General features: G+C 35.5%; 1 protein-coding gene across 1 annotated transcript; it reads right to left on the minus strand.

Moving 5' to 3' along the window:
* Positions 16,451-17,597, minus strand: LOC107640437 (protein FAR1-RELATED SEQUENCE 6-like). The gene is made up of 3 exons (XM_016343960.1): positions 17,351-17,597; positions 16,944-17,012; positions 16,451-16,827 (listed from the first exon to the last, which is right to left on the minus strand). Exons 1-3 carry the CDS (start codon positions 17,595-17,597, stop codon positions 16,451-16,453), a joined length of 693 nt encoding a protein of 230 aa, XP_016199446.1.

The raw sequence follows: 17,597 nt of genomic DNA on the forward strand, positions 1-17,597 counted from the left end.
ATTGTGGAAGAAATGGGATTTGGTGCCCTGGAAAATGTCCCAAAAATGAATGTCTCTAATACACTGTTGAAAGAATTGCTTGATCGATTTGATGAAGAGAAAGGATGCCTGAAAACTGTCCAGGAAAAAATATACATAACTCCTCGGAAAGTAGCAGCTGCCCTCGGCATAACCAACGGAGGTAATACATTTTCCACTTACTGCTTATTTTCAATTAATTGGTGTCCAGAAAATTAAACTGACCATTTTTTACTGATTTTTGCTATTAAAATATTGTAGGGAATCGTTTTCCTAAAAAGGTTGATTACAACAACCTGAATCCAGCAGATAAAGAAATATTTGATAGCGTCAAAAATATTTCCTTGGCGACTTTGATAAGGAATGTGCTGCACATGATTGTAGAAGGGGAAGAGAATCGGAAAAAATGCAAGAGAACTTTTGTTGTCTTCATACAAAAGTGCTTCTTGCTCCCCACAACAGTAAGTGTTGCCTCCCCAATCCATAGGCCACCAATCTTTCATGTGGACAACATTCGAGAATGGGATTAGATGAAGCATGTTCTTAACTTCTTGATGAAAGGAGTTGAAAACAAGAAAACGGGGAAGAAACAGTCTGTTGATGGCTGTGTTTTTGTATTAATGTTGATATACTTTCACGAAACCAAGTTCCCCTGCCCGTTTGCTCCTGATGCTCCCCCTGCACCATGGGTGGCCCATTGGACAAGGGAAATGATGATTGAACTGATTTCATCTGAAGCAACAGAATCATTGGTAAATACTCTACTATTTAAATAAACTTCTGTTTTAGGTTATAATTAATTTATTTGTCCTATTTGCAATTCTTAGTTTGTTGATTTGAATGTTTCTGCATTAAGAAATATTTTTCTTGATGATTAAATAGTTGTCATGTACTATTCACCAAATGAATATTTTTTGGTTCGGTGGGATTACTTCATTTGGTTCACCAGATTGTTAATGTATTTTTTTTATGATTAAATAATTGAGTCCTTATTTCTGTTGTAGGAACTTCTATACAGAAAGGAAAAAAAAGAAGTAACTTGGACAAAAAAGAAAAAGGAAAGAAAATAAAAACGAAAACTGTCGAGATGGATTCTTCTTCGGAAGAGGAAAGATTCTCTGAATCTGAATCCGAAAGCCGGTAAGTTTAATTTTGATATTGATTTCATTTAACTTGTATTTTCTTAAATTTGTTCTTATGCGCTTGTTCATATGTATTGTAGAGAAGAAGAAATAAAAAAACTGAAACAAAGAAAAGAAAACAACCACCGAATGTGGTTAAAAAACAAACCAAAAAAATAAAGCATGTGCCAATAGATTCAGAGAGCACAAGCGAATCTGAAAGCCAGTAAGTATTGCGTAATTTCTATGAGACGTTTTGTTGATTGCATATGTATCAATTTTTTTCAGCAAATGAATTAATTTCGGTTCATTGAGCTTCTAATTTTCGGTTTAGCGCTTTAATTTATTTCGGTTCGGTGGTGTCTGTCAATTTGGTTGACTTCATTGTTAGTGTCTTGTCCCCGGTATAAATTTGATGTGTTTGTTTGTATTCTAGAGAAAATAAAATCGAGAAAACACCCGTAATAAAAAGAAAATAATCACAAAGGGTGTCAAAAACACAAGCCCAATCTAAAAAGGAGTAAGTTTTTCGAATCATATTTTCTTTTATTGATACTTACATTTTAGGTTCCTTGATACTTATTTTATGAACTTTCAGAACTGAACAAGCAAAAGACAATGTTGCCGAAAAAAGAAAATGAGCATTGGAGATGATAAGGGAAAAAAGATCAAAGAAAAGAAATGATGGAGCTCAGTCAACAAACATTGCTTCGGATCACTTTGACTCAGTAGAGGCACAAAATGAATTCTCTCAGATGTAAGATTCAATTTATTATTCCCGAGTTCTTTTTCTTTCTTTGCTTATTTTTGTTACAACCTTTTCTAATTCCTCTAGATTGAATTACTAATATTTATTTATCTTGCTTAGAGTGCCGACTGTAAATCTACATAGCAAGCAATTGTTACAGACTTAGGGAAGCTCTACACCTTCTGTAAATGCCGCGAGCAATACCAGGTAAATTGGTTCACTGCATATTGTAATTTCGGTTCGGTGGTTGCCCAAAAATAAATTTAATGTGTTTCTAGACCTCTGCTTTGAATCTTGGTTTCTAATTTTAATTTGTTATCTTTTTTTTTTAGGAAAAATACCCCGGAAAGCACGGTAAAATATTTTAGAAAAAAGAAAATCTTCCCAAAAAAGACTCTTAAAACTCCACCAGTGTATGTTAAAAATATTTATCTTACTCTTTTAGATTTAGTTAATAATTTTTATTTAATTAATCACAAGAAAAATGTTTTTAAATGTCACTAGAGCTACACCTGATTCTGACCTACAAATCGTTGAGTTTCAACAACAAACTCGTTCTCAACTTTTGGAAGTGTGAGTTTTTCAATATGCAAATTCCTATTTTTCAAAACAAATTCTAATTATTCAACATTAACTTTATCCTTGTTTACATTCCTTAGACCTCCTCTTGCATTGTCTCTTCCAAGTTCACTTTAGGAAGAGTTGATCAAGGATGACTTCATCTATGTCCCTCCACAAAAGGAAACATAACAAACTTCTAATAATAAGTAAGTTAATAAATATTTATTCACCCCATGAATCTTGTTCAATGTTTACTACTTATACATGGTTTAATTATGGTTCAGTTAAAACCAGAAATGAATTCAATGTATTTTTGTCTTTGGACTCTCTTCTGTTTATTACAGCTACCCTCAAGAACTCGAAAAGCAGGGTGTTACAGTGTCTCTTACGAGTTCTGTAATTGAAGACTTATTCAAAGATGACTATGTGTATGAAGTTTCTAATGAAGAGTAAGTTTTACATAAAAATTCTTTTTATTAATTTTAATAGTTGTTATTGAATTGTTTTCTATTTAATGCAACAGCCCTACCAAAGAACAACAGCAACAAGCCCAAGAACCTCTGGTGCAACAGCAATCAGAACAAGAAGCACCTGTTAATGTATAAGCATAAAATTCTTTGATATCACTTTTCTTTAATATAATTTTGGTTCACTGTAAGTTTGGATTTTGGTTCACTATAAATTTGGATTTCGGTTCACTATAATGATTAATGTCATTTTTGTTAAATATCATTGTTAAATATGATAATAGTTTGGGATAATTATAGAAATATTTACTATTTAATGCAGCAGACCTCTGGAATAGCAACAATAGCCCTGCGAAGAACCAACAGCACAGCAATCTGAACAAGAAGCACCTGTTGATGTGTAAGTTTTACTGCTTATATAAATACCGATAATGTTTACTGCTTATACATGGTTTAATTATGGTTCAGTTAAAACCAAAAATGAATTCAATGTGTTCTTGTCTTTGGACTCTCTTCTGTTTCTTATAGCTGCCTTTCAGAACCCATAAAGCAGGGTGTTACAGGGTCTCTTACAAGTTCTGTTATTGAAGAGTTTTTCAAGGATGCTGATGTCTATGAAGTTTCTGATGAAGAAAAATCCCAAGAACCTCTGGTGGCATGGCAATCAAAAAAAGAAACTCTAATCTTGTCATCATTTGATAGGTATGTTACTTGCTTTTCTTTTATATCATTTTTGTTTAATATCATTTCAGTTCACTGTAAGTTTGGATTTAGGTTCACTATTTGTTTGGATTTCGGTTCACTATAATGATTAATATCATTTTTGTTTAATAACATTGTTAAATTTCTATCATCTTGCAGTGCTGCTCAACCTAGGCAAAGGGAAAATGAAAGGCCTTCCTTTAGCCTTGGGATAAGTCCACCAGCATCTCAACCAACTCAGCCCTCTCAAGAGAGAGTTTCACAGCTTGAAATCCTGGCAAAGGCGGTGGTAGATGCTGGAGTGGCGGCAGCATTAAAATTTGCTGAAGCAACATCTTCCAAGTCAAACTTACCAGCTGCTAAAGTTTTCAAAACTCCGGAAAAAAGATAAAAATATCGAAATAGTTGATCGAAAAGTGTTATCATTGGATGACACATGTGAAAAAGACAAAGGACAGTAGCAACGAATATGAACCAATATTTTTCTTGAAACATGAGGCACTTTATGAGGGGTTAAGAGAATATTTCATGTCTCTAATGCCCAAAGAACAACTGCATGCTTCCGTAAATTCTTTCCTAATTGCATTAACAATAATAATTTTTCTAAACATTCTTATACAGTATATCTTATAACTTTTCTTTGTGTAGGTTGTCAGTATACATAGCATGATTCTCAACCAAATCAAAGTTCAGCAGTATCAAGAACAAATATACATTGTGCCGCTGGATATTGTGGTAAGCTAAATTTCTTATTCACTGCTGATTCTTTTTCGGTTCGGTTAGAATGTTAATATTGGTTCATCTGATTCTTATGTGTTCTGTTGAGTTCTTTTGCATTAAGAAAACTTTTCTCTTGATGATTGAATGTTTTTCGTGTTTTATTCAGCATATGAATTGTGTTTGGTTCGGTAGAAATGTGATTTAATTGATGTTCATTTTGTAGATTTTATGTTGGAAACACATGGCGTGGAGTACATTGATAAGAGGACAAACAAGGCCTACAGGTTTGATATTGAGCAGTATGCCCACCACCGCCAGTTTCTTGACAAAAGGAAACTTGCATCGCATCCATTTGTAAGGTGTAATTTCTAAAAATTCTTTGATAATTCTCTTGTTTGCTATTGTTTCGACTGGAATATTCTATAATTTTCCGAAACTTCAGCTATTTGTCCCAATTTGTAATGGAGAGCATTGGTGGTTGTGGATTGCTGATGTAAACAAAAAGAAATTCTATGTCCTTGACCCTATCAATAAGCTGCCAGAAAATATACCTTATTCGAGAAAGCAATTGAACAAATTTATTGTAAGTTATTTTCTTGTAAATTATTCAAATTATTCTGTACATGAGAGGAGTTTGGTTCACTGTTGTTGGTTCTATTTATTTACTTTTTTTTGTCTCTTTTAGAATTTAATAATTTCCCAGATGAGGGTGTACGCTGGGGCGCAACCCTTAATAGAGGATGGACTGGGAGAGGAAGTAGAGTATATCCGATTGAATAGTCAACGTACAAAGTAAGAATCTTTCTCTTTTATAGTGCTATTTTTAATGTGTTTTATTTTGTATACTATTGATAGTATTATGCTCAATTCTTGCTTAGCTATGATTGTGGAATATATGTGATGAAATGGCTCGAAACAATAGATCCACAAAAAATCAAAAGCGGGAAGAGATATAAATATAAAGCTTGGACACAAGTAAGTACTTTCTAAATTAATAAACTTCTTTCTTTTCTTATTTCATTCAGTTAAGTTGATAGTGTAACTAGAGCTTTGAAGTTAGTTGTTACTCTGTTCAATAGTTCTTTTCCATACAAAAATACTATTCTTGTTGATTGAAATTTGATCACCATTTATTCACCACATAAACAATTTTCGATTCGGTGGCTCTTAAAATTTTGATTCACCAAGTGAATGATCTTCGGTTCGGTAGCCTCCTTTTAATTTGTTCAGGGTTTAGGGTTAATGTGATTGTATTTTTACAGTATAACTAGGACTTTGAATGAAATTTATTGTTATTTAATGTGATTTTGATTTACTTGATATTTAATGTGTTCAGGGTTTAAGGTTATTGTGATTGCATTTTTAGAGTATGATTAGGGGTTTGAATGATATTGTTCTTATTTTATTTGGGTTCATTTCTTATGTAACTAATTCATTTCAATTGAAATGTAGAAAGAGATTGATGACTTCAGATACCAACATGGTCCAAATCTTCTGTTGCATGAAATGAAAGAAATCAGAGACCAAGTGATTTGGGAATATGAAGCAATAAGACTTTCCAAGCCATCTCCTGTGCTCTCTAGCCCTTATTATAAATTCACATATGGGGATTTAAATAGCAAATAGCATATACTAGTTGTAATTAACAATATTTTGTTTAACTTGTTTAAAAATCAAAAAATGCTTACTTCAAAATTCAAATGTATATATGTCAATGTATATATCAAACAATGCATATACTAGTTGTCTATATGTCAATGTATGTATCAAAAAAATATTCTTAATATCAATGTATGTATCAAATGTTAATATTTATATTTGATTCAAGATGGATTACTGATGAGTGAATAATATATACCCTTTTTGGCATTGTTTTTACATAGTTTTTAGTATGATTTAGCTACTTTTTATTATATTTTTATTAGTTTTTATTCAAAAATCATATTTCTGGACTTTACTATGAGTTTGTGTGTTTTTCTGTGATTTTAGGTACTTTCCGGCTGAAACTGAGGGACCTGAGCAAAAATCTTATTCAGAGGCTGAAAAAGGACTGCAGATGCTGTTGGATTCTGACCTCCCTGCACTCGAAGTAGATTTTCTGGAGCTACAAAAGCCCAATTGGCGCGATCACAATTGCGTTGGAAAGTAGACATCCTCGGCTTTCCAAAAATATATAATAGTTCATACTTTGCCCGAGATTTGATGGCCCAAACTGACGTTCAAAGTTAGCCTAAAACATCTTGGCGTAAAACGCCCAAACGGGCACCAGAATTGGAGTTAAACGCCCAAACTGGCACCAAAGCTGGCGTTTAACTCTAGGAACAGCCTAAGCAAGAAAAAGCTTCAATGCTCAGCCCAAGCACACACCAAGAGGGCCCCGGAAGTGGATTTCTGCACTATCTGCACTTAGTTACTCAATTTCTGTAACCCTAGGCTACTAGTTTAGTATAAAAACTACTTTTAGAGATTTATTTTAGAGCTTTTGACATCTCTGGATGTTTAGTCCTTAGACCTTGGACTTGGAGGCTGGCCATTCGGCCATGCCTAGACTATTTTCACTTATGTATTTTCTACGGTGGAGTTTCTACACTCCATAGATTAAGGTGTGGAGCTCTGCTGCTCTTCATGAATTAATACAAGTACTATTATTTTTCTATTCAATTCACGCCTACTTCTTCTCTAAGATATTCACTCGCACTTCAACCCGATGAATGTGATGACCCGTGACACTCATCATCATTCTCACTTATGAACGCGTGCCTGACAACCACTTCTGTTCTACCTGCAATAGCTTGAGTGTGTATCTCATGGGCTCCTGGTTCACGACGCATGGCTGCCTCTCCTGACAACAGAGCATTCCATTCTGTGAGATCAGAGTCTTCGTGGTATAGGCTAGAACCATTAGCAGTATTCCTGAGATCCGGAAAATCTAAACCTTGTTTGTGGTATTCCGAGTAGGATTTGGGAAGGGATGACTGTGACGAGCTTCAAACCTGCAAATGTGGGGCACAAGTGATAGTGTGCAAAAAGACAATGGTCTTACTCCGACGCTAGCGGGAACCGACAGATGATTAGCCGTGCGGTGACAGCGCATATGAATGTGTTTTCATCCGAGAGGATCATACAGCTTGCCGTGGAAGGAGGTAACGCATGGTTGGAAGAAAGCAATAGGAAAGCAGAGGTTCAGAAGCAACAAAGCATTTCCAGACGCTTATCTAAAATTTCCACCAATGAATTACATAAGTATCTCTATTTTATTTTATATTTTATTTATGTTTTAATTATCAAAACTTCATAACCAATTGAATCCGCCTGACTGAGATTTACAAGGATGACCATAGCTTGCTCCAAGCCGACAATCTCCGTGGAATCGATCCTTACTCATGTAAGGTTTATTACTTGGACGACCCAGTGCACTTGCTGGTTAGTTGTGCGAAGTTGTGAAAAAGAGTTGAGATTACAATTGTGCGTACCAAGTTGTTGGCGCCATTGAGATCACAATTTTGTGTACCAAGTTTTTGGCGCCGTTGCCGGGGATTGTTCGAGTTTGGACAACTGACGGTTCATCTTTTTGCTCAAATTAGGTAATTTTATTTTATTTTTAAGCTTTTTATTTTCAAAAAAAATTAATTTAAAAAAAAATTAAATTATTCTATGTTCTTCAGAATTTTTAAGAATGAATTCTAGAGTTTCAGATGATATGTGAAGCCTAGCTGGCTACTAAGCCATGTCTAATTTTTTGGACTGAGGCTTTCACTTATCATTGCAAGAGCTTTTTTATTCCCATCAATTTGGCTGTTGTATGTAATGTCCTAATTTTTTTGGACTGAGGCTTTCACTTATCATTGCAAGAGCTTTTTGATTCCCATCAATTTTGCTGTTGAATGTAATGTCCTGCTGAAGCTTGGCTAGCCATGTCTAATCTTTTTAGATTGAAGCTTTAGACTAACATTGCATGATTCTTGGAATTCGTATTAAAAATTTTGAATTTCTTTATTTTCTTTTCCAAATTAACTTTCAAAAAATCCAAAAAAATTTAATAAAATTATAAAAACAAAAAATTTTATGTTTCTTGTTTGAGTATTGTGTCAAATTTTAAGTTTGGTGTCAATTGTATCTTTTTAATTTTTCTTTAAATTTTCGAAGAACACATGCATGGAACTGTTCTTCATGATCTTCAAGTTGTTCTTGATGATTGTCTTTGTTTAATCTTGTGATTTTCTTGTTTTGTATTTGTTGCTGTTTTTCATATGCATTTTCAATTTGTTAGTGTCTAAACATTGGAAATTTCTAAGTTTGGTGTCTTGCACGTTTTTCTTTTCTTAAAAATTTTTCAAAAATATGTTCTTGATGTTCATCATGATCTTCAAAGTGTTCTTGGTGTTCATCTTAACATTCAAAGTGTTCTTGCATGCATTTTTTGTTTTGATCTTACATTTTTTTATGTCTAGTGTCTTTTTTTGTGTTTTTCTCTTTCCTCATTAATTTCAAAAATAAAAAAAATATTTTTTCCTTATTTTACTCATAATTTTCAAAATTTTGAATTGATTTAGTCAAAAATTTTAAAATTTAGTTGCTTCTTATTAGTCAAGTCAGAATTTCAAATTAAAAATCCTATCTTTTTCAAATCTTTTTCAAAAATCAAATCTTTTTCATTTTTTCTATTTTAAAAAAGTTTAAAATTGATTTTCAAAATCTTTTTCTTATTTTTACTTCATATTTTCGAATTTATTACTAACATTTAATATTTTGATTCAAAAATTTTCAAGTTGTTACTTGCCTATTAAGAAAGGATCAATCTTTAAATTCTAGAATCATATCTTTTAGTTTCTTATTAGTCAATTAATCAACTTTAATTTCAAGAATCAAATCTTTTTAATTTCCTTTTCAAATCTTTTTCAAATTAAATTTTCAATCATATCTTTTTCAAAACTTAATTTCAAAATCTTTTTCTAACTTCTTATCTTTTCAAAATTAATTTTCAAATCTTTTTCAATTAACTACTTGATTTTTTGTTTGATTTTAAAAGTTTACTATTTCTTATCTTTTTCAAAACCACCTAACTACCTTTTTTTCTCTCCAATTTTCGAAAATCACTAACCACTTTTTCAAAAATCTTTTTAGTTAATTAATTTATTTAGTTTTCAAATTTTATTTTATTTCTTCTCTTAATTTTCGAATACTAACCAATAATTAAAATAAAAACAAAAATATTTTCCTTTTATTTTAATTTAAAATTTGAATTCTCTCTCTCATCTCTTTCTATTTATTTATTTATTTACTAACACTTCTCTTCTTCTTATAATTTGAACCCTCTCTCCCTCTCTGTGTTCGGATTCTTCATCTTTTCTCTTCTTCATTCTACTCTTCTATTCTTCTACTCACATAAAGAAATCTCTATACTGTGACATAGAGGATTCCTATTCTTTTCTATTCTCTTCTTTTTCATATGAGCAGGAGCAAGGATAAAAATATTCTTGTTGAAACCGATCCGGAACCTGAAAGGACTCTAAAGAGGAAGCTAAGAGAAGCTAAAACACAACACTCTGTAGAGGACCTGACAGAATTTTTTGAAAAAGAAGAAGAGATGGCCGAACCCAATAACAATGGTGGAGATGCAAGGAAGATGCTTGGTGACTTTATTACACCCTCTTCTGACTTCTGTGGAAGGAGCATCTCAATTCCTGCAATTGGAGCAAACAACTTTGAGCTTAAGCCTCAATTAGTTTCTCTAATGCAGCAGAATTGCAAGTTTCATGGACTTCCATTGGAAGATCCTCATCAGTTCTTAGCTGAATTCTTGCAAATCTATGATACTGTAAGACCAATGAGGTTAATCCTGAGGTCTACAGGCTTATGCTTTTTACCTTTGCTGTAAAAGACAGAGCTAGGACATGGTTGGACTCACAACCTAAAGATAGCCTGAACTCTTGAGAAAAGTTGGTCAATGCTTTCTTGGCCAAATTCTTTCCACCTCAAAATTTGAGTAAGCTTAGAATGGAAGTCCAAATCTTTAGACAGAAGGAAGGTGAATCCCTCTATGAAGCTTGGGAAAGATACAAGCAATTGATCAGAAGTTATCCTTCTGACATGCTTTCAGAATGGAGCATCTTATGTATATTCTATGATGGTCTGTCTGAATTATCCAAGATGTCATTGGACCACTCTGCTGGTGGATCTCTTCATCTGAAAAAATGCCTGCAGAAGCCCAGGAACTCATTGAAATGGTTGCAAATAACCAGTTCATGTATACTTCTGAAAGAAATCCTGTGAATAATGGGATGACTCAGAAGAAAGGAGTTCTTGAGATTGATACTCTGAATACAATATTGGCTCAGAATAAAATATTGACTCAGTAAGTTAATATGATTTCTCAGAATCTGACTGGAATGCAAGCTGCATTCGGCAGTACTAAAGAAGCTTCCTCTGAAGAAGAAGCTTATGACCCTGAGAATCCTACAATGGATGAAGTGAATTACATGGGAGAATCTTATGGAAACACCTATAACCCTTCATGGAGAAATCATCCAAATTTCTCATGGAAGGATCAACAAAAGCCTAATCAAGGCTTCAATAATAATAATGGTGGGAGAAATAGGTTTGGCAATAGCAAGCCTTTTCCATCATCTTCTGAGCAACAGACAGAGAATTCTAAGCAGAGCCTCTCTGACTTAGCAACCATAATCTCTGATCTATCTAAGACCACTCTCAGTTTCATGACTGAAACAAGGTCCTCCATCAGAAATTTGGAGGCACAAGTGGGTCAGCTAAGTAAAAGAGTTACTGAAGTCCCTCCTAGTACTCTCCCAAGCAATACAGAAGAGAATCCAAAGAGAGAGTGCAAGGCTATCAATATACCCAACATGGCTGAAACTATAGAGGAGGAAGAGGCAGTGATTTCCAGTGAGGAAGACCTCAATGGACGTCCACTGACCACAAAGGAGTTTCCTAATGGGGAACCAAAGGAATCTGAGGCTCATACAGAGACCATAGAGATTTCACTGAACTTACTATTGCCATTCATGAGCTCTGATGAGTATTCTTCCTCTGAAGAAGATGAAGATATTGATGAAGATATTGTTAAAGAGCAAGTTGCTCAATACCTAGGAGCAATCATGAAGCTAAATGCCAAGTTATTTGGTAATGAGACTTGGGAGGATGAACCTCCATTGCTCATTAATGAACTGAATGCCTTGGTTCAACAGAAATTACCTCAGAAAAAACCGGATCCCGAAAAGTTCTTAATATCCTGTACCATAGGCACCATGACCTTTGAGAAGGCTTTGTATGACCTGGGGTCAGGAATAAACCTCATGCCACTCTCTGTAATGGAGAAACTAGGGATCTTTGAGGTACAAGCTGCAAGAATCTCACTAGAGATGGCAGACAAATCAATGAAACAGGCTTATGGACTTGTAGAGGATGTCTTAGTGAAGGTTGAAGGCTTGTACATCCCTGCTGATTTCATAATCCTAGACACTGGGAAGGAAGAGGATGAATTCGTTATCCTTGGAAGACCCTTCCAAGCCACAGCAAGAGCTGTGATTAATGTGGACAGAGGAGAGTTAGTCCTTCAATTGAATGAGGACTACCTTGTGTTTAAGGCTCAAGGATCTTCTTCTGTAACCATGGAGAGAAAGCATGAAAAGCTTTTCTCAATACAGAGTCAAACAGAGCCCCCACACTCAACTTCTAAGTTTGGTGTTGGGAGGCCACCTTTAAGCTCTGAGTCTCTGTGAAGCTCTCTAAGAGCTCACTGTCAAGCTATTGACATTAAAGAAGCACTTATTGAGAGGCAACCCAATGTTATCTAAAATTATATTTATTTTTATAGACATTTGTTTTTCATTGTCACATTATGTTTTCTTTAGGTTGATGATCATGTGGAATCATAAAAACAGCTGCAGAATTAAAGCGAAATCAAAAACAGCATCAAAAACAGTACACCCTGGAGGACAGGCTTACTGGCATTTAAACGCCAGTAAAGATAGCAGAATGGGCGTTTAACGCCCATGCAGGCAGCATTCTGGGCGTTAAACGCCAGAATGGGCAGCATTCTGGGCATTCAGAAAAACGCCTAGTAAAGAAGGATTCCTGGCTTTTAACGCCAGCCAGGGTATCTAGCTGGGCATTAAATGCCCAAATAGGTAGTCAAGTGGGCGTTAAAACGCCAGAATGGATAGCATTCTGGGCGTTTAACGCCAAGATGACACAAGGGAGGTAATTTTGTTTCCAATTCGATTTTTTTCAATTTTTCATGTTTTAATTTATAATTTTTTGCATCAAACATATTTTAAACGTTCATCTTTCAATTTCTATTTTCAAATATTAATAATCTTTCCAATTCTTTTTAATTCTTTTTTTTTCAATTCTTTTCAATTCCTTCCAAAACGTTTTCAAAACTTACATATCTTTTCAAATTCTTTTCAACTCTTTTTAAATTTTCTTGTATACATTAATAAGTTTTCAAAATTAATTGCATCATTCTTCTTCTACTCTCGTCTATCTTATTTTGCTCAAGGACGAGCAAACCTTTTAAGTTTGGTGTGAAAAAAAAAAGCTCTGCTTTTTGTTTTTCCATAACCATTAATGGCACCTAAGGCCGGAGAAACCTCTAGAAAGAGGAAAGGGAAGGCATTTGCTTCTAACTCCGAGTCATGGGAGATGGAGAGATTCATCTCAAAAGCCCATCACTAGAAAGAAAATGGAGCAAACAAGAGAGCCCACTCATGGACCTCACCAAGAGCATTCCATCATCCTCCATGAAATCAAAGAGGACCAAAAGGCCATGAGAGAGGAGCAACAAAGGCAAGGAAGAGATATTGAGGAGCTCAAGCACTCCATAGGATCTTCAAGAGGAAGAACTAGCCGCCGTCACTAAGGTGGACCCGTTCTTTAATTTCCTTGTTCTTATTTTTCTGTTTTTTTGTTTCTATGCTTTATGTTTTGTCTATGTTTGTGTCTTTATTACATTATCATTAGTGTTTAGTGTCTATGTCTTAAAGCTATGAATGTCCTATGAATCCTTCACCTTTCTTAAATGAAAAATGTTTTCTGAAAAAGAAAAAGAAGTACATGAATTTTGAATTCTATCTTGAAATTAGTTTAATTATCTTGATGTGGTGGCAATACTTTTGTTTTCTGAATGAATGCTTGAACAATGCATATTTTTGATATTTTTGTTTATGAATGTTAAAATTGTTGGCTCGTGAAAGAATAATGAAAAAAAGAGAAATGTTATTGATAATCTGAAAAATCATAAAATTAATTCTTGAAGCAAGAAAAAGTAGTGAAAAACAAAGGCTTGCGAAAAAATTAAGGAAAAAAAAAGAAAAAGAAAAAGCAAGCAGAAAAAGCCAATAGCCCTTTAAACCAAAAGGCAAGGGTAAAAAGGATCCAAGGCTTTGAGCATTAATGGATAGGAGGGTCCAAAGGAATAAAATCCTGGCCTAAGCGGCTAAACCAAGCTATCCCTAACCATGTGCTTGTGGCGTGAAGGTGTCAAGTGAAAAGCTTGAGACTGAGCGGTTAAATTCGTGGTCCAAAGCAAAAAAAGAGTGTGCTTAAGAGCTCTGGACACTTCTAACTGGGGACTCTAGCAAAGCTGAGTCACAATCTGAAAAGGTTCACCCAGTTATGTGTCTGTGGCATTTATGTATCCGGTGGTAATACTGAAAAACAAAATGCTTAGGGTCACGGCCAAGACTCATAAAGTAGCTGTGTTCAAGAATCAAGATACTGAACTAGGAGAATCAATAACACTATCTGAATTCTGAGTTCCTATAGAAGCCAATCATTCTGAACTTCAAAGGATAAAGTGAGATGCCAAAACTGTTCAGAAGCAAAAAGGCTACAAGTCCCGCTCATCTAATTGAAGCTAATTTTCATTGATAAGTTTGGAATTTATTGTATATTCTCTTCTTTTTATCCTATTTTGTTTTTAGTTGCTTGGGGACAAGCAACAATTTAAGTTTGGTGTTGTGATGAGCGGATAATTTATACCCTTTTTGGCATTGTTTTTACATAGTTTTTAGTATGATTTAGCTACTTTTTATTATATTTTTATTAGTTTTTATTCAAAAATCACATTTATGGACTTTACGACGAGTTTGTGTATTTTTCTATGATTTCAGGTACTTTCTGGCTGAAATTGAGGGACCTGAGCAAAAATCTGATTCAGAGGCTGAAAAAGGACTGCAGATGCTGTTGGATTCTGACCTCCCTACACTCGAAGTGGATTTTCTGGAGCAATAGAAGCCCAATTGGCGCGCTCTGAATTGCGTTAGAAAGTAGACATCCTGGGCTTTCTAGAAATATATAATAGTCCATACTTTGCTCGAGATTTGATGGCCCAAACTGACGTTCAAAGTCAGCCTAAAACATCTTAGCGTAAAACGCCCAAACTGGCACCAGAATTGGAGTTAAACGCCCAAACTGGCACCAAAGTTGGTGTTTAACTCCAGGAACAGCCTAAGCACGAAAAAGTTTCAATGCTAAGCCCAAGCACACACCAAGTGGGCCTCGGAAGTGGATTTCTGCACTATCTGCACTTAGTTACTCAATTTCTGTAACCCTAGGCTACTAGTTTAGTATAAAAACTACTTTTAGAGATTTATTTTAGAGCTTTTGACATCTCTGGACGTTTAGTCCTTAGACCTTGGACTTGGAGGCTGGCCATTCGGCCATGCCTAGACTATTTTCACTTATGTATTTTCTACGGTGGAGTTTCTACACCCCATAGATTAAGGTGTGGAGCTCTGCTGTTCTTCATGAATTAATACAAGTACTATTGTTTTTCTATTCAATTCACGCCTACTTCTTCTCTAAGATATTCACTCGCACTTCAACCTGATGAATGTGATGACCCGTGACACTCATCATCATTCTCACTTATGAACGCGTGCCTGACAACCACTTCCATTCTACCTGCAATAGCTTGAGTGTGTATCTCTTGGCCTCCTAGTTCATGACGCATGGCTGCCTCTCCTGACAACAGAGTATTCCATTCCGTGAGATTAGAGTCTTCGTGGTATAGGCTAGAACCATTAGCAGCATACCTGAGATCCAAAAAGTCTAAACCTTGTCTGTGGTATTTCGAGTAGGATCTGGAAAGGGATGACTGTAACGAACTTCAAACCTACGAATGTGGGGCACAAGTGACAGTGTGCAAAAAGACAATGGTCTTACTCTGACGCTAGCGGAAACCGACAGATGATTAGCCGTGCGGTGACAGCGCATATGGATTTGTTTTCATCCGAGAGGATCATACAGCTTGCCATGGAAGGAGGTAACGCATGGTTGGAAGAAAGCAATAGGAAAGCAGAGGTTCAGAAGCAACAATGCATCTCCAGACGCTTATCTGAAATTCCCACCAATGAATTACATAAGTATCTCTATTTTATTTTATATTTCATTTATGTTTTAATTATCAAAACATCATAACCGATTGAATCCGCCTGACTGAGATTTACAAGGATGACCATAGCTTGCTCCAAGCCGACAATCTCCGTGGGATCGACCCTTACTCATGTAAGGTTTATTACTTGGACGACCCAGTGCACTTGCTGGTTAGTTGTGCGAAGTTGTGAAAAAGAGTTGAGATTACAATTGTGCGTACCAAGTTGTTGGTGCCATTGAGATCACAATTTCGTGCACCAATTACTCATCTGAGATGTTAATTTATATATCTATTGGAACTGTCTGGCTACTATTTTATTCCAGGTTCTTAGTGATTGCAATCACTGTATTTACCAATACATTACGAACTCCAAAAGAACACAGTGAACCGAAATTCATACACTAGGCAAACCGAAAGTTGGAAACACACTGAACCCCTAAACCCTGAACCCTAACCCCTAAACACTAAACCCTAAACCATAACCGTAACCCTAAACCCTAAACCATAACCCTAAACACTAAACCATAAACCCTTAAACCCCTAAAACCCTAAACCCTGAACCCTAACCCTGAACTCTGAACTCTGAACTCTAAACCCTGAACCCTAAACTTTAAACCCTAAACTCTAAACTCTAAACCCTAAACCTTAAACCCTGAACCCTAAACCCTAGACCCTAAACCCTGGACCCTAAATCCTAAACCCTAAACCCTTAAGTCTAAAATGTCGCTTCTTCGTGGGTTAACAAACTTTTTCCTTTGCTTCTCCCTTGATATTCTTCCATTTCTGCCATGACCTTGGCAAATGCTCGGTGCAAAATTACGGTCAACTCTTCAGACTCGGATGCAATTTCACATATATTGTGTGACCGAAACACCAATTTATCAAATCTCTTACTTCTTGGCTCTAGTAGAGGTTCATCTTGGCTGCTCTTAATGTGTGTATGCCTCCTCTTTATGTTCTTGCTCCAACGTTCCAATATGTATTTCGGTGCCACGTTATCTATTCGCTCAAAGCTTAGGATGCTTAGGGAATGGTAGCACAATATACCCCTAGACTCAAACAGTAAGCAACGGAACTTTACATCTCGTGATACTGCGTCGTAGGTGACAACAAACTTATTAAATGTGAGTTGGAAACCTGCTCTAGTACTTCATATGTTGTGAAACCTAGGGTGGAATGCATTGATCTTGTGATACAGTTCACTTTACCTCTGAATTGAGCTTGAACTTCCCTGAACTTCTCATGGGTACATACATGCTGAAACTGTGCCTCTATTGCTGATTTTGTTGCACACGGTATCACGGTGTGAAAATCTGCAGTATCGAATTCTCTCTCTGCTTGCTAGGCAATTGTCGTATTGCTTCACAAATTATCTCAAGGAGCTATTTCGTGTGATGAACTTGTTGAAAAATGAATGCATGCTCTCGCTCCTTTGTGTGCTTCTCATCCCGGCCCAAAAGTGGTGATCCAAGTAAACCGAAATCCATATATAGCAATCCTCGTACAGCTCTGCAAACCAAACCGAAGCCATAAGGTCTGGTGAACCGAAAACAGTGCATGCTTTGGGAAAAAAATATATGAGCATAAAAATAATTCGAATTGAAATCTCAATTACCTGAAAGCCACTTGTTGCCTCCGAGGCTGTACTTTCTAAGGAAATCAATCCAGTTTCTGTCAAATGCTTCTTTTGTGTACGAGTTCCAAACAACATGGCTCATCTCTTGTTCAATTTCATTGTGTCCCTTGTAGCCATTTAATTTTCTTGGAATCTTCTTCATAATGTGCCAGATGCACAGCTCAATTGCCCTTTGAATCGATGTGCATTGATCGGTAAGAATACCTTTTGGTGTCTTCCCTCCCAT

This window comes from Arachis ipaensis, chromosome B05 (assembly GCF_000816755.2).
Source record: "Arachis ipaensis cultivar K30076 chromosome B05, Araip1.1, whole genome shotgun sequence".
In the NCBI taxonomy this organism is placed as follows: Eukaryota; Viridiplantae; Streptophyta; class Magnoliopsida; order Fabales; family Fabaceae; genus Arachis; species Arachis ipaensis.